General features: G+C 41.5%; 1 protein-coding gene across 1 annotated transcript in view; it reads left to right on the forward strand.

Moving 5' to 3' along the window:
- The window catches only part of DOCK5 (dedicator of cytokinesis 5), a 52,908-nt gene that overhangs the window by 14,171 nt on the left and 11,602 nt on the right, over positions 1-27,135 (forward strand). The window contains exons 6-41 of the mRNA XM_026043500.1: positions 1,015-1,163; positions 1,867-2,002; positions 2,137-2,294; positions 2,982-3,063; positions 3,564-3,693; positions 4,264-4,336; positions 4,507-4,649; positions 5,255-5,380; positions 5,889-6,013; positions 6,417-6,515; positions 6,646-6,718; positions 7,007-7,110; positions 7,248-7,440; positions 8,475-8,572; positions 9,114-9,203; positions 10,171-10,271; positions 11,745-11,879; positions 12,593-12,704; positions 13,220-13,290; positions 14,069-14,175; positions 14,339-14,475; positions 15,181-15,276; positions 16,130-16,228; positions 18,507-18,601; positions 18,943-19,021; positions 19,472-19,572; positions 19,848-19,906; positions 20,439-20,593; positions 22,016-22,101; positions 22,616-22,772; positions 23,403-23,443; positions 23,551-23,641; positions 24,091-24,210; positions 24,773-24,862; positions 25,621-25,725; positions 26,797-26,938. Of these exons, the coding sequence (XP_025899285.1) occupies positions 1,015-1,163; positions 1,867-2,002; positions 2,137-2,294; positions 2,982-3,063; positions 3,564-3,693; positions 4,264-4,336; positions 4,507-4,649; positions 5,255-5,380; positions 5,889-6,013; positions 6,417-6,515; positions 6,646-6,718; positions 7,007-7,110; positions 7,248-7,440; positions 8,475-8,572; positions 9,114-9,203; positions 10,171-10,271; positions 11,745-11,879; positions 12,593-12,704; positions 13,220-13,290; positions 14,069-14,175; positions 14,339-14,475; positions 15,181-15,276; positions 16,130-16,228; positions 18,507-18,601; positions 18,943-19,021; positions 19,472-19,572; positions 19,848-19,906; positions 20,439-20,593; positions 22,016-22,101; positions 22,616-22,772; positions 23,403-23,443; positions 23,551-23,641; positions 24,091-24,210; positions 24,773-24,862; positions 25,621-25,725; positions 26,797-26,938 (3,958 nt within the window). The remainder of the gene's footprint in view (positions 1-1,014; positions 1,164-1,866; positions 2,003-2,136; positions 2,295-2,981; positions 3,064-3,563; positions 3,694-4,263; positions 4,337-4,506; positions 4,650-5,254; positions 5,381-5,888; positions 6,014-6,416; positions 6,516-6,645; positions 6,719-7,006; positions 7,111-7,247; positions 7,441-8,474; positions 8,573-9,113; positions 9,204-10,170; positions 10,272-11,744; positions 11,880-12,592; positions 12,705-13,219; positions 13,291-14,068; positions 14,176-14,338; positions 14,476-15,180; positions 15,277-16,129; positions 16,229-18,506; positions 18,602-18,942; positions 19,022-19,471; positions 19,573-19,847; positions 19,907-20,438; positions 20,594-22,015; positions 22,102-22,615; positions 22,773-23,402; positions 23,444-23,550; positions 23,642-24,090; positions 24,211-24,772; positions 24,863-25,620; positions 25,726-26,796; positions 26,939-27,135) is intronic.

Below are 27,135 nucleotides of genomic sequence, written 5' to 3' on the forward strand. Positions count from 1 at the left end.
GCCCGATGTGATGTAATTAGTGTGCAAAGAGAGAAAGAGAGTTCTGTTCCTGGCATTTATTTATTTATTTATTTATTTATTTATTTTATTTTATTTATTTTTCTCCTCTGAATAATTCTAAGGTCCTGGCCTCAGAATGTGCTTTTCTTAAGAGCAGAAGTCTTCTGTGTGTCTTTTCTTAAGAGCAGAAGTCTTCTGTGTGTCTCTACTTAACCCACATAAGTCTTAAAATAGTCTCACAAAATATTGTGGTTTGAAATGGATTAGGGTTTATTTTCGCAAATATATATCCACTACGGAATAAGTATGAAAACAAGTGGGAGTTTTTAACATGTTAACATGTCTTAGCTAGTGCAAACAGTTGAGGACGTAACTCGGGGCAGAGCTCAGGTGGGCAGTTAGGTAAGCTGCTGTTTCCCTAAAGTTTCACCTCAGTCTGCTAACCTAAGCTGCCTTCTCTTTGCAGTTATTTTTGCCTCAGTTAGAACACTGTTTGTTTGTTTTTAATAAATATGTCTCTGGTGTCTTCCCTACAGAAACTAAAGATTAGTCTTGTTTCTATCTGCCCCTTCACCTTTTCCCCAATCAAATAAAGGTTGGCTCTTTGTAGCACCCTTTAGATTTGTGTTCTTGAGGGGCAATTATGAGGAGTTGATATCATTCATATTCTTTGTGGAGGCCAGAATGGATAAATAATTGAAATCAGTCTGACTTCCTCTGCTATTTGGGARCAATTGGGGTGTATAATTAAGTATTAATGACATTGATCAGAATTTTTTTAATCTGAAGTGGTGAAGGGCTCAAATCTTGAGACTCTTAAAGCCTGAGAGTACAAAGCATTGGAGAATTTTCTCCATGGACTAATGTTGTGGTGTTGTGCAGTGCCAGTCTAACAGATGCTTTTAGTTCCATACAACTGGTATTAATGATTCAGTAGAACACATCTCAGAAAACTTCCTGAGCTAGTAGTGTTCAAGATCCTGCTAGATTGAAACTGTCCTTTTTGCCCTGTAGGATAACAAGACAACACAATTTCGTCATGTACAACAAATGACTTACAGCCTGATAGAATGGAGGTCACAAATCCTATCCGGGACCCTTCCCAAAGATGAGCTGGCAGAACTCAAAAAGAAAGTCACCGCCAAAATCGACTACGGCAACAGGTAAACTCCAAACTGTGGGCTGCAGGCAGGGGAAGATCCCAGATCTCTGGGCTCTGAAACTTGGATTTGAGAATGCCCCTCTAATGGCAATCAGGTCTTAAAATTTTCCTTGGAAAAGAGATAATCATGGTTTTCAGTCCTTCCAGGATCTGACTAACCCACCAGGTGGGCGTGTAGCATTTGGTTCTTCATATGCCAGYACTCTGCCCTTGCAGGGAATCTTAACCTGTCTGTCATCTGCAGAAATCCTGGTGCATGTCATATCCCATGGAGCAGCTTGGTGCTGGAGCCAGGATTTAGATGCCAGTTAGGAACTAAACTGCTTTATTAGCATGTTAAGTAGTGCAGTTCTCTAAGCCTCCTTTCATTGGCGTGTGCAGATGAAGAATTGTCTTCATAGGTCATTTATCTGTATGCCAGACCTCATTCAGTCAAGTTTGACAAGCAAGTTTATGGCAAAGAATAATAACTACCCATCATCCATAGGTACCTGTCAACCAGGGAAAACACCGTCGCAGGGGGAAGGTTTTCTGGGCAGCAATCCCAGCAATGTGATTGTTGCACGGAATGGACTTGGTCCTCACCCACTGGCTGGTTGCAAGTCCACAGTTTCATATCCTCTTTGTGCTCTTTCAGTCAYTTTTGATTTTGATTCTAACAGATTGGGTCAATTCTTTGCTTTTCTCACTTGTATGCTGCCCAGGATCCTGGGGTTGGATCTGGTTGTCCGAGATGACAATGGAAATATTCTGGATCCAGATGAAACCAGCACAATCTCGCTCTTCAGGTGCCATGAAACTGCATCAAAAAGGATTGAGGAGAGAATCCAGGAAGAGAAGGTGCTTCTTATTGCTCTCTTAGTYCTCTCAAGTAACTTGTCCCTGTTGTATTTGTACGTTTTTCTTAAATATTTCCATAGCAGAGCTAAATTCTGTGCTGTTTTTAATGAGAATGTTCTCCTTGCACTCTGCAGTCCCTGCAACAGAATTTGGACCTTCGAGGGCAGCCAGTGTTCAACACTACACATACGTATAGCCTGTACATGAACTTCAAGAATTTTGTCTGCAATATTGGAGAAGATGCTGAACTGTTAATGAGCCTCTATGATCCTGACCTCTCCAAATTTATCAGGTAGTTTTTGKTTTTTTGTAGGATAAGGAATGTAATCATCGTGGTAGTCTTTGTAAAGAACCCTCTATGGAGATTGAAGAGGAAGAACTAGCAGAAAGCCTGTCAATTATGCTGGCTGCAGTTCCTCTCGTGCTTTTGGAAAGGGTTATTTAATTTCATGTGAGGCAGGGAGTCGAGATTYTAAGCATGTGCACTTCCATTCTGAAAGCAGGATGTTTCTGTGATATGTTAGTGAAATCCTAGATGATCTCCTTATATGCACAACTTTCCCTATTATTTTCACTAGACTTGATGTGTTTAATCCATTGCTGCCCTCAAACTCGTGCATATGCCTAGTGTTGGTGTCAGGTCAGTGCAGGTTCACACACCTGAGAGCCAGGTGTCCTGCAGCAGGAGATAAAGAAGTGCCCAACGTTGTCAGGGAGGACCAGGGGTATCGGGCACCGTCTGGCTCCGTGCTGAAGGTACCAGGCATGGCACGTGATGCCAGGGGCATTTGGCAGGGAAGTAATTGTGAGTGCCCAACTGTCACACCTGCCACCTCACTTCTGTTGCTTCAGAATTGCCTTGGGAAAGAGGATTTGGACAGCAATTTCCAAATATTCCTACAAGATAAGAATGCTTTTGAGTTTTTACACAGGAAATGGGTGTATTAGATACTGATTGTTTTATTTCCTTTATTTGTAGTGAAAATTATCTGGTTCGTTGGGGCAGTAACGGGATGCCTAAAGAAATTGAGAAACTAAATAATCTTCAAGCAGTCTTTACTGTAAGTTGTGCTTGTGTCTTTGCAATTCTTCCCCATGCTGCAGACATTTGAGTCTTAGTGAGGTGGCTTCAGTTTTCGTGGTTTTTTTTTTTTTTTTTTTTNTTTTTTTTTTTTTTTTTTTTTTTTTTTTTTTTTTTTTTTGTGGTTGTTTCCTACCCCTGAGCAGCAGTGGGTGACACAAACTAATAACCTGGTCATCAGGATGTAGTATCCTGATAATTAACACCAATTAGTCTGCTGCAGTTCTGTTGCTGTCGTGGTGTTATCAAAGCAATGGGACATATAGTAATTGATAGAAATTGCTAACATCTTTGCAGTATGTTGTCCCTAGGGAAAAAGGGAAGAGTTCTTCTCCCCCCCCTTTTTTTTTTAATAAAGCATATTTCCTTTCATGCATATATACCACCGAACAGGAAGGTCTTTTAGTTGGCTCTCTGTTGGCTTATCCCCCATGCATGAAGCAGGTGGATTTAGCTTGCTTTATTTGAAATGGTTTCCAGGATTTAAGCAGCTCTGACTTGATCAGACCGAAGATCAGTTTGGTGTGTCAGATCGTGAGGGTAGGGCACATGGAGCTGAAAGATGGGAAGAAACACACGTGCGGCCTCCGGAGACCATTCGGAGTGGCAGGTAAGAGACTGAGAAATAGTCAGTTGCCAAATTAATTCACTGGAGGTGCTTCAGAAGAGAGGGTGGTGCAGAGGTTGAGTCGGCAGGCTAGGAATCTGGAAATGTGTCAGCCGAAGCCTGTCAGCCTCTTGGTGCGGGTGTTTCTGTCTCCAGGATGGAGGTGTTGCTACTCAGCTGCTTATAGTACCTCTGTGAGATCTTTTAATGGAAGATGTATAAGAAGATGAAATACTGTCACTGCTCAGCATTTGTTTTGTTAGCCCTTAGAAAGCTAACGTGCCCCCAGCGGCGCAGTACACTGTTCTCTGTTAAAGAGGGATTTGGTCCTCATGGCTATTGGAATAAAGCTGAAGTTTTCAAGAAGAGAGTGTTCACATTCTCTACTAAATGCTGACATCAATGGATGTCAAGGTTCTGTTTAAAGAGTTAAGATGATGAGTGGCTCTCTATATCACTGTCAAGAGTGTTTTTTAGGCCAAAATTGTTTCTCTTTAGATTCGGAAAAAATATTTTCCCATGAGTTTCCCTTTAGCAACTTTGCAGAACTATGTGTTGAACTTGTTGTTGCAGTGATGGACATAACTGACATCATACATGGAAAGGTGGATGATGAGGAAAAGCAACATTTTATTCCATTTCAGCAGTAAGTACTAGAGTAGGGGAAAACATTCCTCTTGGAATCATTTTTTAAGGCTTGGAAAGACATGCAAGCAAAGCGTGCTGTCGTGCAGAGCCCTTGTCGTGCAGAGCCCTTGTCGTGCAGAGCCCTTGCTCAGTGTTTGTCTGCCTCTCAGGCCCTATTGTTCTTCCCAGGATTGCCATGGAAACRTACATCAGACAGCGACAGCTAATCATGTCCCCTCTGATAACCTCCCATGTGATCGGAGAAAACGAACCCCTCACTTCTGTCTTCAACAAAGTCATCGCCGCGAAGGAAGTGAATCACAAAGGACAAGGTACTCCAGTCAGGAGAGAGGCTGGCAGAAAAACCCCGTGTGGGGAAAGGTTCCCCTTCCTTGCAAAGCAAAGGCAGGTCCCGAGATCAAAGCTCAGTGAAGTCACCTCCTGTGAGCCTGTGCTCTTTCTGACGGCTGCTACCTCAGCAGCTTGGCAGCTAAAACCATAAAAACAGGAGCTGCTCTTGGTAAAAAGAACCGCTCCTCTGGCTGATCACTGATAGMCTCATGTCCTTTGGATTGCAGTGAAATGTGTCTTGTGGCAGGTGCTCGGTGGTTATTTAGACAGTGGGAGCCTGTTTCCCTGTACACTCCTCAGGACTGAACTAACGTAGTATTTTAAAGATGCACCTCTTCATATGGACGGATATTGTTTTTAAGTGAATGTCGCTGACTGCATCTTTTGAATGGCTTTGGGGGTTTCAAGTACTTGGTTCTGGATTCTGCTGCCCTTGCTTGTGTACCCGGCCTTTACCCAAATACACTAGCACATTCATCCCGATGTTGGGGCTTGGGGAGCCRCACGCCGTACTAGGTTTTTAATTTCACGTGTGTGGTGTCTTTTTAATCCAGTAAGGAAGTGTTATGTGCTTCTTTTTCCTTAGGCCTTTGGGTTTCCCTGAAACTGCTTCCTGGTGATCTTGTACAGGTTCAAAAGGATTTTTCCCACCTTGTAGACAGATCAACAGCCGTGGCTCGCAAAATGGGGTTCCCGGAGATCATTCTTCCTGGTGGGTCCCATGTGCATTCTCTTAGAGAGGCAGGGGAAATGCTGGAATTCCTGCTGTGAACAAATCTATTCTAAAACTAGCTAAAGTTGTAGGTATTCAGATGTGTGGAGGTTTGTTTGGTTTTGTTTTTTTCTTTCTCTCTTCCATTCCTCTTGAAGTTTCTAGCTGTTCTCTTTACTTTTTGTGAAATAAGTGAAATGTGAAAAAGCTCCCTTTCTTTGAGATATGTTACATTAGACTGAGTGGACTCTGGAAAGGAGGGTGGGGGAACAACTCCTTAGTCAGAGTCATTTTCATCACATACAGTTTTAACCTCTTCTGTTTAATCTTTTAAAGCAAGTTTTTAGTCTTTGGAAGTGATTACAGTAAAAAAAATAAATTACCTAGAGCCAGAGATGTTTTGGGTGAAACTGCTACATTTTAAAAGTTTTTGCATAATTTGTGTAAATTGTATAAACTTTTACAGCTGTCTATACAAGAAAAACAACTGAAGGTCTCTGAATTTCAGGTGATGTTCGAAATGATATCTATGTCACCCTGGTACAAGGAGAGTTTGACAAAGGGAAGAAGAAGACTCCCAAGAACGTAGAAGTCACCATGTCTGTGCATGATGAAGATGGCAATCTGCAGGAGGTACGACGGACTTCATGGGAGGTGCCAGGCTGCTGAGTTTGGGATATACCTCTGGTGCATAGGATCTAATTYGTTCTCTAGCTGTATGCATAACCTGTGTGATAATGAGATGAAGATTATAGGAAATCAGTGACCAAATTTGAGGATTCACTTTCCTTTTTGGTTTGTTTTGGTTTGTTTTCTTCCCACATGAACAGCAAATTTGGGAAATCTTTAAAACTTGGTGAAAGCTGGTGAAACTTTCGAAGAAGTGACATACATTGAATTCCCTTGACTGTGAAATGAGGGCTTGGAGTTACTCTGTGGTTTACACTCTTTGAAAGTTTCCATCCTAAGATACCGTTTTTCTTTCCTTCTCAAATTGCCTTTATCTTTTTCCCTCTCTTTGTTCTTTTCTCCAAAGAAAGCTATCCATCCTGGTGCTGGTGATGAAGGTGTCTCCGAATATAAATCTGTTGTTTATTATCAAGTGAAGCAGCCTTGTTGGTATGAAACTGTAAAGGTAAGAGCGTGCATTTTAGCCCTCCTTCCTTTGTGCAGAAAATAAGACTAATCTAAAATTGGTAGAATAATGAGTAGCAGGATGTCCTGTAATGGGCCCTCATGGCATTTTCTCATTCTGTTGTGTGCAGGTGTCCATTGCCATAGAGGAGGTCAGTCGTTGCCATTTAAGATTCACTTTCCGTCATCGGTCGTCACAGGAATGTGAGTATCACAAACCAAGAYCTGCAGGGTACTGCACTCTGCCCAGTCTCATCTCAAGTGTGTGCGGTGGTGGTTTCTGTTGTTGTTGTTGCTGCTTTGTTTTGCTTTTGTTTTGAGAGTCCAGCAAGGTGACAGGCAGACAGCTCTTTCAGCACTGGGTCACAGAGTATGCTTGTTCCTTCACATAATGTGGTGTAGCTGAAGAAGTTGTCACATGGAGTTATGGAGTTGCATGTGGACAGTATAGACGTAAGATCGATCCTAGTAAAGATTTTTCTTTCTTTGCAGCTAGGGATAAGTCTGAGAGAGCTTTTGGCATGAGCTTTGTGAAGCTGATGAACACAGATGGAACAACCTTGCAGGACGGCAAACACAACTTGATTGTTTATAAGGTAGGTTATAACTTGTTGAAAGCGTTCTGTGCCTGTCACTGTGCTGAAGTGTGCACAGTGTTAATGTGTCTACTGGGTCAGACAGGGTGTGATCAAAGCGCAAGATGACACTTACCCTTGCTGTGTTCAACCAACAGGGTGATAACAAGAAAATGGAGGATGCTAAATGCTATTTAACTCTCCCATGTACAAAAATGGAGGTGGAGGAGAAGGAGATCTCCTCAGGAAAAAATCTGCACCACCTTGCAACCTTCACCCCGACCAAAGACAGTACAAAGGACAGTTTCCAGATTGCCACTCTGATCTGCTCCACTAAGCTCACCCAGAATGGTAGGTCTTGTGTTCGTGCCCTGGCAGTACTGGCATGTGTATTTGATGAGGTAAGAGAGCACTTTCTTTACCCCAAACCTTGCCTGGATTGCACTGTTTATGGACATGTCCCTTTAGCTTCAGTATGGCAGCTGCTTGTGTCACTCGCAGCCCGATCCCAGCATTGTTAGTATGGTCAGTACAAGCTATAGAGATATTTATGCATGCAAAAGAGACCATGCTATAGACATACTGTACCCCGACTACCTATGATAAGTGTAGTAGATTGGCCAGCATTTACAGAAAATGCAGCTGTCACTTTGTAAATGTTTCTTTTTCTTTTTTCTTTTTTCTTTTTTTTTTTTAAGAATCCTTTAAATTATAAGCCAATTATCTTCTTACCTTTGCCTGTTAAGAATGTAGCAATTAGAAGCAATCTGTTGAGCATGTTGTTATGCAATAACTCTGCTTTGCATACAGCCAAAGTGGCCAAATTAAAGGATGTGTTTATGTGAGTGAATATATTATATGCTCATAAGTGATGCAAGATTTAAATGAGTTAAAGCACTCAGTGTAGCTCAGGAAGGGTTTTAGTATAATATAATCTGTGACTTCRGGAAAGAGTCATCTGAAAAATTGACATGAGCTGTGGCTCCATCCAGGTGTGTGTGCAGAGCTGGGAGATGGGCATGAACTGCCCTGCTTGCAGTAGGGTTCATCTTCAAGAGACTGCTTTAAAGCAAACATAGAGCTTTTGTCAGGAAAAGCTTCCCAGCTTTGAGGTATCTTCTCTTGGGTGCATGAAGAGCCTCCAGAATTGTCCGCCAAATGCCTTMGATAATGAAATCACACCAAGGCTTCCCATTAATAGCAGAGTTAACGTTTTTTGCAAAGAGTAAAGAGCCATCTCAGGTTAATGTTCTGTACATGGCACTGTGACTTTTTCTAAGCTGATTCTAAAAATAGCCTTGTACTTCACTGTTCTGCAGGCATTAGAGGAAATCAGCTGTTTTGTTTTGATCTGCTTCTAATTGATGATGTTCTGTCCTTGCTAGTTGACCTGTTAGGTTTGTTGAACTGGCGTTCTAACTCTCAGAACATAGCCCACAACCTCAAGAAGCTAATGGAGGTGGAAGGAGGAGAAATTGTAAAGGTATGTGCAGAGATTTGAGTTGTCCTGTTGTGCAGACACTAAAGTGGGTGCTTGATGTTAACCTTGAAGAATTATAATTGTGCTGTGTGCAGAAGCACAAGTCCTGTAGACCATGAGGGTTATTGTTCTAACTGCCGAGCAACATGAGAGCACAAAGATATCTTTTGACCCTGGATTTCTCATTAGAATTCATTGACATAGAAATTAAAGAAATTACCAACTGGTAATTTCCATTAGTGGCTCTGAGCCTGCTGTGTGAGTATGACCTGCTGTGCTAGGAACAGAGCACAGAGAGGGCCCAAAGAGCTTCTGGTCAGAGCAGCTTGCGAAAAAGACCCGTATTGTGGGGAAGTGGCACAGCAAATACCACTGTGAATATATGCAGGACTGAGATCCCCTTTCAAAATGTTTCCATGTGGAACTTCAACAATTCAGCTGGGTTAGGCCAAAAGGGGAAAGAGGCATCAAAAGAGGAGGCTCTTGGGCAGGGTTCCAGAAGCACTAGTCTTTTCCCACCCTTTTGTGATTTTTCTGTCTCTAGTTTTTGCAAGACACCCTTGATGCCCTTTTCAACATAATGATGGAAATGTCAGACAATGAAACCTATGACTACCTTGTGTTTGATGCACTGGTGAGTAGCCTCTTTCGTGTGAATTTTGAATATTTATTTTTCAGTCCTATCTTCAGACTGTTTATGCTGCTTGTGAATAAACTGCATATGTGAATTGACATTTCATCCTGAGACATAGGTTATATTTAAAGACACTTTCAAGGCGTTGTCAAGCTTTTTCAGAGGCTGGGACTGGAATATGCCATGATGACCATTTTAATTACCACAATGAGATTAATAATAAACACATACATAAATAGGCAATTTGTTCAGATAACTTTCTCATCAGGAGAATTTACCAAAGAGATAAGCAGTGTTATCCATCTGAAACACAAAAGGTGCTAAAGGTTCAGGTGCTTCCCTGAACCTTTAGGGAAGGATTATAATAAATGAGAAAAGGTTTGCTGCTGCTTTGGAGAGGTGTAATGTCCTTGAAAAGCACACATATGTTCCTGTGTAACACAGCAAGGAAGTTGTGCACCTGGGGCTGTCCAGCAACTACAGACCTAACAGGTGAGGGTTCTTCCTGAACACGAAGTCTGATGTATCCTGCAGACGTGGTGTGAGGGTGAATATGGGGAGACAGAACATCTAATGCATGTCATGGTGGTTGCAGGATTAAGAGTGTTATGGACCTTACGTGGATCATTTTGGAATATAGATGACCAGATTTCTTTATCCTGGTTTGAAAAACAGCCTTAATCCTGTATCTTGACAGTATTTACTTAATGGCTGTGACTAGTGCCAGCCACTTCATGGAGCAGTTACTGTGTAAATGCTCGTGCAACCTGCCTCCCTTCTATCTGAGAAGTGACATGTTGCACACCACAGTATTTAGTTGCTGTTCAGGATGTGAAAAGCACTATCTGCAGCATTAAAGCTCCTGTGGAGGGGAAAAAAGCACAAACAGCAGAACAAACCCGCTTAGAGGCAGTTAGTTAAAGGTTATGCTGCTCTGTTAATCTCTTTCTTCTTGAATTTTTGGCAGGTATTTATTATTTCTTTGATTGGAGACATCAAGTTCCAGCATTTTAACCCTGTACTTGAAACTTATATTTACAAGCACTTCAGTGCAACCCTGGCATACGTGTAAGTAGCCACAAAGCCATGGGCTGTCTTCTCAGGAAGCTCATGGTAAACCACCCTGATACCATAAGAGCAGCATAGACTGCACGACTGTAGTCTGTACTCTGTKTAATAAACTAATTTGTTAAAAGTAACTAGCAGTTCTTTGCATCCGGTTGTGTGAACATAGACGGTGGGAGCAGTTCTGCTTCCCTATAGCATTTTCATCTGTGCAGCTCAAAGCAACTGGAAAATTCAGTTCATAATCATTGATGCTGYTTCTTAAGGGAAGGCGATGCACAGAATTTGATTAGGTATATGTTATAATTCAGTTCTGTTAGGCACCCTGCTGACTTCATCAACTTAAAAGTGAGGCCCTTAAGTGCTGCACCTAACATAGCTTACATATTTAAGGRTAAAAACCAAACTTCCTTTTCCCCTTTCAGATCTCTTTGGCTTTTTCTAGTACACRTGAATTCCCAGTCAGTCTCTTCCAGTGGTGGCTGTCCACCTCAAGATGAATCTGTTTAGCAGMCATGGAAGGACGGAGCTGTGAGCTCCTCTGATTCCGAGGCACTTTGCTCTTCACTTCCCTGGCTGTGCAGTYGTGGCTCGTGTATATTTTCCTCTCCTTGTAGCCTGGGGAAGATTCATCACTCTTATTTCTCTCTACTATAAATAAACCTCTTTGTCTGATTAATGGGCATGCTGTGTCTTAGCTTTTTGTTCCCTTCCCTTGCTTTCCAGCTTGGCTTGAAAATGTGATATCCACTTAATGGCAAGTGGACTAGAACATTATGTAATGTCCTTTGTGTGCTCCTCGTGCCAGAATTTGACAAAGCAAGGAATTAGATGCTAGGTGCTAGAATTTGATCTATACTTGGCAATACTTTGGYTATACTTGGCTGTACCCCACTGTGGGTGCTGTGAGTTGTTTCATTGAGAGGCTGGTTCCTGAATATTAGAGCTCTCATCCCCTTCTAATAAGGGGGCTGTAAAATCTTGACCTTGCATTTGATCCTTGCAGAGAGTAGGCAGCAAATAGTAATATGTAGTTACCCCGCTCTGTCCACAGCTCTCAAAGTGCTCAGTGAATATGCTTCAAAAGCCTGTTGTGCTCCATATGTTTTTTTTCCTTTTAGCATAGGAGAATGYTAACATATTCATAAGGTGTGAATCTACTTTAAATAGTAAGAGGGTTTCCAGCCTCCTGAACCCTTCTTTTAACAGAAAAGGAAAAGCAGATCGAGATGTTGGAATTTGTAGATGCAGCTAATGGCCATGGTTTGGACTAGATACCTGGGAACTCATTTTTTTTTAAATTTGGTTTTGAAAATCTGGCACCCCACGAAGCCAAGGGTTCAGAATTAAATAAATGATGAACAGGAATCCCTGCCTGTTATCTAAATATCAGATTGTGGTTCCTCCCTAAAATAAGGGAACTGGACTTGCAGCAGAAGTTAACTGCTATGTTTGTTCTCCTTTTCTCTTACAAAGGAAACTCACCAAAGTACTGAACTATTATGTAGGAAATGCAGATGACTCCAGCAAGACAGAGCTGCTGTTTGCTGCTCTGAAAGCCTTGAAGTACCTGTTTCGATTCATCGTTCAGTCACGAATCTTGTACCTGAGGTGAGGCAAAGGTCTTTGCCATYCTTATTTTGCCTCCTTTTGAAATCAGTGGAATAGTTTCTATTCAGCACCAGCATAAAGGATATTTTTCAGTGCATCCTTCATTCTTGAGTTATCAGAAAGTGCATCCTTCCAGCTTTTGTGTGTAGCTGGACACAAAAAGATGTGTAGAGATTGAAATCCCCGATTCAAAGAGGAAGAATCCTTTTAGTTATCTGCTGCRGGCTATAGACTGCATAGGATAGTGCTGAAAAAGAACCTATTTCTTAATTAAAACTACTAAAAAAAAGACTCCCTTAAAAAAAAAAAGGCTATATTTTGATGGATTTCTCAAGGTGTATTTTTTAAAAAGCAATGATAATTCCAAATATCCTAAGGAAAAATATCTATTTAGTGGTGTGAGAAAATGCCTGCCCCGTAGATATTTTCTTCCAAGGAAATGTATGCAGTGTCTTCTCATTTTCCTTGAGCTTTTTGCAGCAGAAAAATGCAGTTTGAGACAACTAGAAAAGTGCAGCTTTTCACTTACAACAGGATTTCAGCAGGAAATTACTGCTCTAGTAACTGCAGAACCCCACAGTGCCATTACGCTTGTTTCTTTGGAGAAGGAAATTGCTTTAAGATGCTATTCCAAAGGTCAAAATTCTCAGCCAATGTGACTCTGTTTCTCACCTAAATTTATATGTGTAACTAGCCTTTTCTGTTCTTTGTAGGTTTTATGGGAAAAGTGAAGATGGGGATGAATTTAATGATGCCATACGCAAGCTGTTCCTCTCCTTCAATGTCCTCATGGACCGGCCTTTAGAGGAGGCTGTCAAGATTAAGGTATGCAGAATTCTCAGGGAGAGATGATATTTCTTATTAGGTCAACTGATGGTGCCATGGGGAGAGGGACAAGCTTTGAGATACTCAAACCCATTGAGACTCATCTCGTATTGAATCCGAATCCTGCCAATGTCTGTTCTAATGATCTGTGTGTGGCAGGAAAGCAGTATTTGAATCCCAAAGTTCATCAAATAAAGACAGGAGCTCTTCATATATTCTGTAAATGTAGCTTAGCTGAAACCCCAAAGTTTACCAAAACTGAAGTACTTGGCTAGGCATCCTTCTCCCTTCACCTTTTCCACTCTGCACTGCAGATATGTGGTTGCTGGAGGCTTTTTGACTGCATAAATTTTGTCTTAAGTCACTTCTATTGTCTTCATACTTGCTCTTAATGAAACTGGATTTGCCGTGGGTCATATAACCTGCATGCATTGTTGTTGAGGCTTTGCACTCTTTTAGAATGAACCAGCTAATCTCTTTTTATTTGTGGTTCATGCTCTTGTTTTTTMTTGCAGGGTGCAGCTTTAAAGTACTTACCAAGCATTATAAATGATGTCAAACTAGTATTTGATCCCGTTGAACTCAGGTGACTATATTAAGTTGGTTTGTCCTCCAAATCCAACTTATGCTTTGAGAAGAATTTGGGGCATTTTCTTAAAACCAGCCACTGTGATTATGACATGATGATATAGGTAGTGCATGAATTTGAGGGAGCTYTTTAGAGGAAGGCAGTTTCGTTCAAAGGAAAACAAAAGTTTGTAGCACTTCAGGAAACATAAAACATTYGATAGATATTTCCTCTTCACTGGTCATACCTTTCCCTAGAACCTTCTTCCATGTCTCCTTGTTCTGACAGAAGTAATTTGCTAGTAAGCAGCAGACAGACAGCAAATGTACATGGAATTTAATTTAATGGAATTGTATGATTAAAATGAACCATCAGTCTTGGCTGAGAGGGGCATCTGGAAGGACRTGCTCTTGCCATCACAGAATCACAGTGTTTCAGAGTTCAGCAGTACTGTGTTGAAGCTCTGCAAACTCATGCTTGCCCTTTGTATGGAATTATGATTATTTTACACTAGCTGTGGAAGGCAAGTGGATAGAATTGCCAGTTTATAAGATCTTGTGACATACCTAGTGTGTCTTGTGATGCAAGCTTCATCTTGGAAGGGTGTGAATTGTTAAGGTTCTTTGAAACGAAGCATCAGACTGCATAGTAACTTGCCTATGGGGACCTCGAAAGTTCAGTGTCAGCAAAGTGACAGAATGCTTGACTTGCCCAGGTGCAGGGCAGGGTCAGTGTAGATGGAATCCCAGTCTCTGCCAGCACTGACCATCTCCTTGCTTTATGGTTTGCACTCCAGTGTCCTCTTCAGCAAGTTTATCCAAAGTATTCCCGACAACCACTTAGTTCGGCAGAAGCTAAACTGCATGACCAAGATTGTGGAGAGTGACCTCTTCAAACAGTCTGGTAAGGAGCAAATTATTGTCCTTGGGTTTTGCATGAGCCAGGTGCCCTTTACAAAGCAAAGTGTCTTTCAAATTCACCAGTTCTTTACGTTACCTTTATGTGTGGGTGCTGAACAGTCAAACACTGAGGCCAACAAGATGTGTTGCTCCCTTTCACCTTTTAGAATGCAGGGATGCGCTGCTTCCTTTACTGATAGACCAGCTGAGTGGTCAGCTGGATGACAATTCAAACAAGCCCGACCATGAGGCCTGCTCACAGCTACTTAGCAACGTTCTTGAGGTCCTAGATCGGAAAGATGTGGTGAGTGTGAACTGTGAGGGGTAGAACTTGAGAATAATTCTTCTTTTGAGAAGTGATGCCAAAGAACTGTTCTCAACTTCTGCTTTATAGAGTCATGAGGCTCAAATGTTTATAGAAATTGTATTGTCTTGCTATACTGCTTTGAATTGCGTTGCAAATGGAGCAGTTGTGTGTAAGAGGGGCTGCGTAAAGGTTGAATCAGTGGCTACTACTGCAGTACAAGAAGCAATTCCAGTCTTTATGGAACAAAATACTACTTCCACTTGCTTTGGAGACTAGTAGAATTACTTGGGGCAAGTCGTCTGAATACTTGGTTTGCCTTCCTCTGTTAGGGAACAGGAGTAGCCTTAGTTATTAAGTTAGAATGCCCAGTCACTCRTGGTATCGGACATGGAAATTGATTCTAAGATGCTTTAAACAGGACAGTTTGAACTGAATGCCTGTTCAGGGCAAACAACTGCTAAATCAGAATGTCGAATTCAGCTATGCCAGGGTGAACTAACAAGATCAATATAGATCAGTAAAACTAGCTCTTCAGCAGGTTTAAGACCTGCAGTATTTCAGTTGATAATATGAAGGCCCCCTTTTATGTATATTCCCAACAGCAACTCACTACTGTCAGAGCAGTCCTACCATGCAAGGTGCTGTCTGTAGAGCAGTTCATACTAAAAATTGTCTCAAATTGTCCTAATTGACTGTCTCCAGGGGCCCACTGCTGTCCACATCCAGCTGATCATGGAGCGCTTGCTAAGGAGGATAAACCGCACCGTRATTGGAATGAGCAGACAGTCTCCACACATTGTGAGAACCTTTTCTTTCCTTCACCTATTACCTTTTCAATCTCTTGCTATTATATTTTGTTGTACAGTTTGTTCTCTGGGGACCTTCAGTGTGTGGCAATACCTTATGAAATAATCTTTCTGCTTCCTGCAGTGTTTCTGTGCCACTGAGCATGGCTTTGGGTGGTGTTCTGAGGATGGGTAGTAGGATACAACTTGTCTTGCTCCAGCAGCAATTAAAGCTGGGACATAGTTGACCATGATTTCATGTTGCCTTGGGCCTCTTTGCCCAGGAGCTTGGTTTCATCCCAGCCTCTAATACAAAACCATTCTCTGCCAAAAAGGTGCAGGTTTGCTGTCATTGCTAAAATGGGATTAAATGCTCAAGTATGGAACATCACTTAAGTTGCATTTCTTACTCTGCAGTGTGGCATTGTGGTTRGGAGATGCAAGAAAGCTGATGTGTTCCACTAATCCTCACTGTGCTTATTCAGAAACAGTGAAAAATAATACTCCAGCAATGCTGTATTCTTAGTGTCACAGAGGCCTAGAGAACACTAATACCACTGTGTCATCCACATATATCAGTATATTCCACTGTTTGAAGGATATGTTTTTCTGTGATTGCAAGCTGTGATTCTTGTAAAAAAACCAAAGCTATTCCTGGACTTCATGCTTGAAATTCAGCCAGTCTTTATTGCTGTGGATTATAGGGGAAAACGGTCACACAGTCAGGACACAGATCACAGACAGAAATCAGGACTTTGATATCTGATACTTGAATAGGCAGAACCTTGATAGCCTATGCCACATTTTGAGTGTATGAGGCTTAACACAGAAAAATAATCCAATGTGTTGTTTTATTTCCCTTGTAGGGTATTTTTGTGGCCTGCATGACAGCTATCCTGAGGCAGATGGATGATTGCCATTACAGCCATTACATCAATACCTTCAAAACCAGGCAGGACATCATTGTAAGTCAGCCTTAGCTCAGCCCATAAAGAATTGCTCTCTGCTTCTGAAAGGTCGTTTCTAGCCACTGAATTCTCTTTTGAGTCATTATGCTGCTTCTGTCAGCAGTGAGTTTTGGGCACCCAACACCACAGGCTGTAGGGATGTGTTCACATCTCCCCTGCTGGGTGCAGAGTGTGATTCTGCTGACTCAGTAGAGCCTGAGATTAGCATTTGTTGCCTTGAGTAAAAGGCACGTTTAATGGCTCTTTAAGTCAGTGCAACCAAAGGAAGGAACCAGAAGAGGGAATGAAGAGGAAAGCGAAGAGTTCCATTTTTCTTTCTTTGCTTTGTTTATCTCTTTCTTTCTGTGTGTGGGGCTTGTTGGTGTTTTTAAGAGATTGGAAAGTTTTATAAAAATATATTTAAACTGAAGAAGAGATGGCAAATTTGAAAGCATATATATATATATATATATATAATATATATATATATAAAAATTTCTGAAATCAGGGAAGTATTCTTTGTTAAAAGTCTCATAGAATAATAGCCAACAAGCACATTACTACATTCCTATTCAAACCAAGGAGCTGAGCATCTGCTTCAGCAGGTAGCAGCAGAGATAACTTCTTCCTTGCTAAGTCTTGTACAATTTGTGTTCCCAAAGGCTTTCAGTATGAAACCACCTGAAACATTAGGTTATGTTGGGGATGAAGGGCTTTAAAACTGACTGATCTGTCCAAATTTGTCTCCAACTTCTCCGAAAAGCTGAAACAAAATTTATATTTATGCGAGTCTCTGATGCATGATACGGCAACTGCTCTGGCTTTCCTTTCGGCCCCTGTGTTCTAGTTATGCAGCTGAGAAGTGCTGGCTTATTTAAATCCTGGCTGGGGAAGAGCTGGAGTTGTGGTGGTGGCGCCCCAGGCAGCTCCCAGGCACGGGAAGGTGCTCGTGGGTGCGCGTGGGGCTGAGTGTGGGACTGAGCGTGCAAGTGGCTGCGCTTCCCCGCGTGCCTCCACAATGCAGCTGCCTACAGGACACACACRCTCCTCATGGCTCTCTCTGTTGGAGCCTTTATAGAAAGCACTCTATACACTCTATAAAGCAGTGTATATGGTTATGGAAAGATTATTTCATGAAGCAGTGTGGCGTTACAATACTCATGGAAAATTGCATCTCATTTTATTGCAATAATTTTTTATTACTGTTTGTTTTTGTTATTTGCATTTCTTTGCTGTGGTGTTTTCAGCCCTGACAATGCATCTTTTACTGGTTTGGTGTTACAAGTTAATTCTTATCTTCAAGGTGCCCCTTGTCAAGTCCAGCCCTTTCCATCAAGCTCTGATTTAATCAGGTCTAAAGGTTTTTTTACTGAGGCAGCACCAAATGCCCATTTCTCTCTCCACTGYATCAGTGTTGCTTGCCAGTTCTTTAGAGCAAGCTGTTTAGCTCAACAGAGTTTTTCTTTGCTGGTGATCTTTGCAAGGTGGTGATTTCTCTGACGACCTTTATATGTTCCTCTCATTTTGAGTGCAAATGTGCTGCCTTTGCAGATAACTGAATCTATTTAAATACTCATAGGTAGCACTTAGGTCTGTAGAGATCCTTTTTTTTTTGTTTTTGTTTTCCTACCTGAAGGTCAATATTAATATTATCTGTTTTCACTCTTGTTTTGTATATAAGTATGCATTAAAAAATGCCTCCAATTCAACCTTAGTTTGCCTAGATCTTAGGATGCAAACTGATCCATCATTTGGATCAGTTCTGCAATTGTGAAAACAGCATCTATAGTAATGTTCTAAGCCATACATCTATACATATGTTCTTAACAACTCTTCCTGAAAAACAGACTAGAAAAGGCTTAAATAACTGGGGAAGTGATAATACATTAAAGTTCCGTGTTCATAAATAATGGTGCTTTGGGCTGGGTCACTGTCATCATTCAGACATTTGGAAACAAGTCCTCAAATACTGTTCTTGCTTTTTAATCCATTTTGTGCACCAGAGCTCCCTGTGCCACGGCTTAATTCAAAACAGTAAAGACAGATTTAATTTAAAAGATTAGGTGCATGTTCTGTGGAGTTATTTTTCCTTCTATAATTGGAAATTTGAGATGTCAGATACATCATTATTGGAATATAGTCTCACAAGAAAAGGTCTTTTTTACTGTGTATTGATTGCTAACCAGTGCAGTCTCTAATCAATGCAGCTGCACATTTGCATTTTCCTGTATTTTCATGTGGTGAAGAGGCTACACGCTACAGCCTAATGGGCTGTGTTTTTCTCTYTGTTTTACAGGACTTTCTGATGGAAACATTCATTATGTTTAAGGATCTGATTGGAAAAAACGTTTATGCAAGTGACTGGATAGTCATGAATATGATGCAGAGCAGGTAGATAGTTGCTGCTGTTTTACATCCTGTGACTACTTTGGATTTTTTTTTTTTCTGGCCCTGAGAGTAGGGAGGTTCATACCAGCAGTCCTGCAAATCATTTATGTTACAAAGACTTATTTTCTTTTACAGACTCAGGATGATTTAGGTTTTGGTAAGGTCTAGTGTCTGAACTGGAGATGTGTTTTTGCCCTAAGGCACACAAAACTATGAAGTCCTGGGCTCACTGGGGCTGTCTGTTCTTGTCTCCTTCTGAGCTTTTATATAGGGGCTTAAACCCAGAACTACAGTGTTACTCTTTGAAAAGGTGCATTTTTAACGGAATTCTTTATATCTTCCAGAGTTTTCCTCCGGGCAGTGAATCAGTTTACATCAGTACTCAACCGTTTTTTTCTGGATCAAGCAAATTTTGAACTCCAGGTAATAACTCTGTTTTTCTGGACTTTCCTTTGGACACCATTGGTTCCCAAAAGGCAGTAAGAACCAGCAAGCCCCACTGGAACTGGATTTTTTGGTGTGGAAGGTGCAAGTAGGAGTATTCACAGTCTTGCACACAAAGCAGCTGAACAGAAGCCAGTTCTGAATTACAGTCCTGCTGCTAGTGCAGCAGATGAAGCTGTTGCAGGTTTACAAGCCTGGCAGCCTTCTGGCTAAAGAGAGTTAAGAACAAAATTCACAGGACATACCGATTGCCTTTTCCTCTAGGGGGAAAGTCCAAGCAAAGTGAGTGAAAAATTTTAAGTTGATCTATGCTTCTTGCTTGCCCTTTATGGCTAACAACAGTGACTCAGCTATGTTACACTCCTTTCTTATGCCAGTTGTTGCTTTCCCTTTGTCTTCTCTTGTTTTAGACTTGTTTCTCTTCCACAGCTCTGGAATAACTATTTCCATTTGGCAGTGGCATTTCTCACTCATGAATCCCTCCAGTTGGAGACCTTCTCACAAGCCAAACGCAACAAAATTATCAAGAAGTGAGTTTATGTTCAAAAGCAGCCCTGCCTTTTTTYTGCTTTTAAGAATCCATATGTGTACTTCTCCCTTATATCCCTATATGATATCCCCTATGCAATATTCAGGACGAAGCATGCTGTGGAAGTGCTTGATTAGTGAATGATGATAAAGGAGGAGGAGATTGTTTTTTTTTAAGGATGGGGTTGGCTTTGTGGTTGTACTGTTAAAGTTCTTCAGCAGTCTTTCAAAGGTAACTCCAATGCAAAGACCTTTTCATCTGCCTTTTTCTTCCTAGGTATGGGGACATGAGGAAAGAAATTGGCTTCAAAATAAGGGATATGTGGTATAACTTGGGTAAGTTTCATCTAAAGACGATTATTTGAGCTCTGAAGCTGGATTTCAGATCTTTTATTTCTTCATGAAAGCCACTTATGTTTAATGTGGGGAAATGCACATACGCTCAGCTGTTTCCAAGCACAAAGTTGTCTTTCCTTTTTCTGGAAGCAAATCAATTTGCAAAAGCAGCTCTTTTTTTTTTTTTTTTTTTTCCCATGTCAGCTGATGAGCTGATCTCCTAGAGATTCCATATAAAGGGTGGCCTTCACGTGGCAGGGCAAGAGTAGGATTTTCCAGAGAGCTTTTGTGGTTTAACAGCATGCATACAGTTGGTTCCTTCCTTCTGGGACTATTTCTGCATTTCGGAGCTCTAACATATGAATTCCATCTGAAGTGACTGTGTGCCCATTATCCACATACAAATTGTTGTTATGCCACTGTTATTTTATCTGTTATTCTATGTGATTAATATGCTTGCATGTGCATGCTCACACGTCCCATGCCTCCARGCAGCCATGTGTCATTAGGTGATGCTGACTCTTTCTTCCAGGCCCACACAAAATAAAGTTCATTCCAGCAATGGTAGGCCCAATCCTGGAGGTCACCCTGGTYCCAGAGCCCGAGCTGCGGAAAGCCACCATTCCTATCTTCTTTGATATGATGCAGTGCGAGTTCAACTTCAGCGGGAATGGAAACTTCCATATGGTAAGGGAGCCTGGTGGCTTCATTGCAGATGTTTCACATTGCACAAGAAGGAGAGTGAGCAGTTAAAAAAAAAAAAAAAAAAAAAAAAAAAAAAAAAAAGCCCAACTATTGTGCCAGACATTTTGGGAAGTTACTGACACACAAATGGATTGATGTAGTAATAACTAAAGTAAAGGGCTAAGAGCCTGGTCTGTCCCTGACTCTGCCACGACTGTGGCTGATTCAGTGAATATCTTTGTTTTCAGGTCGTTATGTACTTGCAGATGTGGAAATACCCACATCTAAATTGTGAAGCAACTTTGAGACCCTGAAAGGATAGTCTGCAAAGTTGTTTCTACTCTACTATTTACATTTATAATAACAATATGTATTGCCCTAAGGCAGATTTTTAGCTGTATATGCAAGCTACTAGAAAGAAAGCTGCTGGACAGTCAAGTGTACAGCTTGAATTATAATAACATCACATAGCTATTTACATACTGACTAATCTCTCATTAACTTAAATTTCACAACATACTTGATGCCATCATTATGAAAGGGAGATACAGAAAGCAGAAATGATTAGCTGGAGGCTAGACAAGTTAAAGGATAAAGTTGGGAACAGAATGTGAGTCCCTGACTTCAAACCCATGCTGATTCTTCTGGAAGTTGMTATTACTACTGAGAAAACACTAATAAAGATGGGGGAAAAGGGATCCTCTCTTTTGCCCTTATGTTAACTTTTCACTGCAGTTTCTAAGGACTTTTTCTTCCAGCTTTCCTCTAGGGGTATTGGGCATTAACATCTCAACTGGCAGGCAGGGGACATTCCAGTTACACTGTCGACAGTCTTCTCCCTGGAGACGAGTGGGAGCCATCCATCCAAGAGGCAGCCACCTTTGGCGTTTCAGACTGTTGTCAAATGTGACGTGCCATTCCCTAAGCACCGTACTCGCACCAGCCCAAGCCCTAACTTCAGTGTTCATTTGGGGTCTTTCTTCCCTTGGGGTCTTTAGCACTGTTTGCCCCAGGGTCTCAGGGGCTTCTGGAGTCAGTAGAAGGAAACAGGACGCGTGACATGGATCTTCCATTCCAGTAATATTTATAGACTAGCTATAGTGTCCTTGATATTTTGGAGTGTGAATATTTAAATCRTAGTAATAGAATTATGAATGACTCATACTTGATGCGCTGACACATAGCAGGGCATGACTACATGGCTAGACACGTATAATCACATGGCACTGGCTCCTTATTCTGCTCCAGGAATGAAAAAATCCTCTAGCTTTGCTTGTAAAACCAGCACCTGGTGGCAGGACAGTTCAGAAACAGCAGCTACAGCRTAACTAATGTTCCTCAAGATTTAATGTCCGTTTGACGTGTGGCTGGTCGTTTTTTTTTATTTATTTATTTATTATTTTTGTTTGTTTTTTGCCTTTTCAGTTTGAAAATGAGCTGATAACCAAGCTGGACCAGGAAGTAGAAGGTGGTCGAGGGGATGAGCAGTACAAGATTTTGCTGGAGAAACTGTAAGTTCATGACAACCGTGGAGGCGTTCATGTTTTCAGCTTAATTATTTTTTCTAATGAAAAGAAATGCTAATTAATCCATTGAGCAGAGAGTGTAGTTAACAGCAGTTTTAACACTGAACAGGTTTGCTGAAACTAACTGCCTTAAAATGATAGATTTATGCTCACATAGGAATTTATACAATAATCTAAACTTGGGAGGTGTAAACCTTGAAGAAGCCAAGCTGGCAAGCAGGTTGTGAGTAGAAAGGCTTGGGAAGCAACATGCTTGGAGGCCAAACCAAAATCAGAGCTTTGTTTTAGCAGGGAGCAGAACCCAAGTTTTGATTTGAGCTTTGGACCTGTCTAGCTTGGCTGTGTCAGACCTGGGGGATTGTTTTGCTCTGCAGTTTGGGAGTCTCTATCCTTGGAATGCATTGGCTTTGCTGAACAGTTTGTTTTCAGTTGTTGCTGAAGTTCTGTTCAGCACCACTCAGAATTCCTTCTGCCTTGCTCTGCCTGCATGTGTTTGCAGTCTTCTGGAGCACTGTCGGAAACATAAGTATCTCTCTGGGTCTGGAGAAGTGTTTGTGTTGCTGGTCAGCAGCTTGCTGGAAAACCTGCTGGACTACAGGACGATCATGCATGACGAAAGCAAGGAGAACCGCATGAGCTGCACCGTCAACGTGCTGGTACGGGGGCTGGATTTGGAGGGGGCCTGTGTGTGGTGTGATCGGGGGGCAGACCAGTCACTCCAGAGTGAACAGGAGGGACTTCTGTGTTGCACAATAATTCCCTGAGAAACGTATAGATTTGTCTTTTTCTCTGGGAAGGAAGCTATTGAATAAGGGCTGACTGTAGGAAAATTTCAGTATTTTAAATAGTTCTTCATGCCCCTTCCAGTTAATGATGGGCCCAAACCAGGCTACCAGTTATCAACAGCTATAAATCCTAGAAAGGTGAATAGTCCAAAATCAAATTATGTGGCTGGTCGTTGCTTATTCTGAGGTCCTGCAATACAGGCAGGAAAGATGGCTAGCCGATAATTTGGGAAATGCCAAGTTAAGTCCTGGTACCACCACAGAGAGCCTGGGTAGCCTTGGACAATCACTTTCTGTCTTTGACCTAATCCYCTCTCTAGAGGGGCTAGTTGAACCATGCTGTATCAAAGGGATGTTGCAGGGATCAATGCTTTTAGGTGGGCAAAACAATAGTGAAGATCATTAGAACAGGAATAATGTCTGAGTTACTTCTCTAGAGATGACAATGTGAATCCATCGTGTTTTACATCAGTTTGATTTAGCTTTTTCTATTCTTGGCAGAATTTTTACAAGGAGAAGAAACGAGAGGATATTTATATCAGGTAGGGTGGCTCCCTCTCCAGGCCTGTGTAGAAGCCTCTATTTCCCCTGATGTTCTGTATGGTAGAGGAATTCTTCTTATGAAACAATAATTTTTATTTCACTCCAGGTACCTCTATAAGCTCCGGGACCTGCACACAGACTGTGAGAACTTCACAGAGGCTGCGTACACTCTCCTCCTCCACGCAGAGCTGCTCCAGGTAATGCACGAGAGGCAACTTCAGTATCCACTGTCAGCATATGGGTTTCAGATGAAATGCAAACAGCTCAGAGTTAAACAGCTCATTCTTCTGTGCTTTTGTGTGGTTTTGAACCTAGCGTTCTAGTGGCGATTAAGGAATTTCACAATCTTAGAAACTACGTTTAGCTACATAGTGTTAGCTGTGTTAGCTACACRGGAGCTAAACAAACAAACGAAAAAAACAAAAGCCACAAAAAAGCCTGTAGCATTACTAGCATCAATGTGTATGCATTCCTAGTTTATATTAGGCAGCTACCCCCATCAGATCACTGCTAAAATCACCTTAATTTCCTTTTGTATTGATGCTGATTTTTGTCTTGAGGACCTCCCTGAGAAGATGAGTCTAGACACTGTAGAATTTGTTTACCTAAAATCTTCCAGTTCTTTATCTGTTTTCCTATATGCTAGTGGTCTGAGAAGCCATGTGCTGCTCACCTGCTCCAGAGGGACAGCTACTGCGTCTACTCACAACAGGAACTCAAGGAAAAACTCTACCAAGAAATTATCTCTTTCTTTGACAGAGGCAAAGTGAGTCTCCTCCTTGTTCCTATGGTTCACTCTTAAATACATGGCTTAGTGAACGTAGCTGGCAGAAGCTGGGTGTGAAGGAAGAGCAAACATGATTCCACGGCAGGTTGGATGCTTTAGGCTTGACTTGTTAGCAAAGATCAGAGGTCTAGGAAAAGCTGGGTCTCTTTGTCTTGAATGATCGGATCTTCTTATTCCTGTGCTAGTTAAAGAGCATCTGTAAACTTATTCCGTTCAAGATACTGAGTAGATCATAAAACTATAGGTGTGGGAGTTTGGTTTGTTTTCTCTCCCTGGGCAGTGGCTTTTGCAGAGTTTTGCAGCAAATGTGGTTTGTTTGGCAGATGCTGAAGTTTGTGCTAGTTGCACTTTGGATAGGTGGCTCCCCCTGCTCTCTGTGCTTGTGAGAGTGGAGGCCGTGCATAGGCAGTGCATTAAAGTGCATTGAGTTAGCATCAGCTGAATGTTTTACTGATCTTTCCRTGATAAATGAATGCTTTTAACAGAGTCGTCTTTTATCTTTGTGCTTTCCCCACCTGCTTCCATTCATTCCCCTGTGGAGATGTGGGAAAAAGCCATTCAACTAAGCAAGGAGTTGGCTGACATGTATGAAAACAAGGTCTTCGATTATGAGGGACTYGGTAACCTCCTGGTAAGGTTTCTCTCTCTGTTTTCAGCAGGCTACTGCTAGCTGGCTGTTGTTAATGTCATTGAGCGGCTTTGCCCAAACATATGTTAAGAACAAACAAACATTACCCCCCTCTTTTATAATACTAGAGGAATCTATTCCTAATTCCTGTTTTTTAAAGTATTTATCTTTTTACCTTATTAGCATGCTGATATCCTCTGCAGATGTTTAGCAGTCTTCGCGTTAATCAATAAGCCAGTGTTTGCATAGTGTATTGCCAGGCTCCACATACCTCTTCACCTTGTTGTTTCTGTGGTAAAGCTTTCATGTTCAAACACGGAATTGTAAAAAGGTCTCTGTACTGTTTTTTTTTTTTTTTTTTTTTAAGGTTAAAGATGTAACCAGCTGTCCTTTATGCTCTTGCATGTGAGGATCATCTGCCCAGTTTTATTTCTGCCAGTTCTCTGACATTTGTCACCATTTGTCTGCTTCCTACCACTTTTTAATTTGTGTTGCAGCAGTCAAGGGTTTTTAATATTTTCCTGGAATCCCCTAAAACATGGCACTGTTCTCACATCTGAAACCAGGAAATGAAGCTGATATTTCACCCAAACCACTAARGGGACTAATAGGAAATATTCCAAAACCAATATAAAATATTTTATAGAAGAGAACTAACAGATCCAGAATTTCACAGTGAATGTCAACTATAGTTTGACAGTGTCTCTAGGAACTCAAAAATTAAAATTCTGGGAACTTTTTCTTTTTTTTCCCCCCCCCAGAAAAAACGAGCTACATTTTATGAGAATATCATGAAGGCAATGAGACCTCAACCAGAGTACTTTGCTGTTGGATACTAYGGTCAAGGCTTCCCTTCTTTCCTGCGGGTAAGCATTCAGGCTCTGGAGTGGCAGGTTCCACAGAAGCTGCAGGGGATACATTTTCAGAGCTTTCTCAAAAAAATCAGGTGCTAAACTTCTTTTTCTTTGAATTAAACTCAGAGATCTGAATCTCTTAAACATTTTGGAACACTTCAGCCTATAACAGAATGACAATTAACAGACGACATTTTTTGTATTACCAGTTTTGGTAAAGTCAATGGGTTGCAGTTAGGTTTGTTAGGTAATTAATATGCTCTTATATGGACTTAGTGTGAGTCTGGGGAGTTTACAGTGACCTCGAAGATGAGGAGCAAAGGATAAGTGAGATTCCTTGCTTTAGGCTGTGCACTGTCTCCCAGCACGTGAGTTTCATGATGCCCTTCCTGCACATCAGTCACACTGTGACTTGTGCCAAGGATGAAGTCAGACTTAATCGTAGTTCTTCCTTCTATCCCTTACAAGTCAATTGCTGTGTCTTTGCCTATTTAGGGAGCCCCAGMGCTGTCGTCTTGTCTGATCACAAGACTTCTAGTGTGATTTGAGGCATGGAGGGAATTGTGCTCTCCAGAAAACGCATGATCTCACATACCCAAATGTGCCTGTATGTGTCTACACTGGCTGTCAATTGGCTGTGTCAGATACTGGGGTGAAATCTCCTACTTAGTAAATGAAATGGTCCCAAAACATGCCATGTTTGAGGATGAGTGTGCAGAGAAGTGATGGCAGCAGCTTAGCATAGCAAGTATACCAGGGCACACACTAAGTAAGTGAACAGCAGTTCACAGCGAGTGACATAAAGTGAGTGGAAAATGGAAGTGTGATCATGTTCAATAAGACTGCTCATGGGGAAAATGGACTTTCTAGGCAAATACGAGGATGCTATTGCAGGGTCTTGCACCTATGAGTTGCTCTGYTGTCACTCCAGCCTCTATTTTCTCTGATTCCAATTGCCTTTTAAGCAAGGAAGCAACCTTTGTTGTAAGCTAGACCTCTGGGACTACTCAAGGTGTTTGTTTGGAAAGCTCATTCTCATTGCCTTGTTTTTTGTTAACTCTCCTTTTCTTCTGCTGCCCACAGAATAAAATTTTTATCTACCGTGGCAAAGAGTATGAACGGAGGGAAGACTTCAACCTGAAGCTATTGACCCAGTTCCCCAGTGCCGAGAAGATGACSAGCACGGCTCCCCCAGGAGAGGAGATCAAGTCTTCTCCTAAACAGTGTATCTTTTAGTTCTGACGTGTTTTGGCTCACTGGTCTGCTGCCTTCTTCCTTGAAGAGCAGAATTAGTAAACAACAGATCACTAAGAAAGGAACATACGGCTCCTGGAGGTCTTGAAACAGACCCTGGGCATGAAAATAAGAATATCTGTAATTGGAATAGTGGATTTAAAAGCATACTGGAAGAGAACCTGATTT

The sequence above is a fragment of the Nothoprocta perdicaria genome, unplaced genomic scaffold (assembly GCF_003342845.1).
Source record: "Nothoprocta perdicaria isolate Ctin4 unplaced genomic scaffold, notPer1 scaffold_103, whole genome shotgun sequence".
Taxonomy (NCBI): domain Eukaryota; kingdom Metazoa; phylum Chordata; class Aves; order Tinamiformes; family Tinamidae; genus Nothoprocta; species Nothoprocta perdicaria.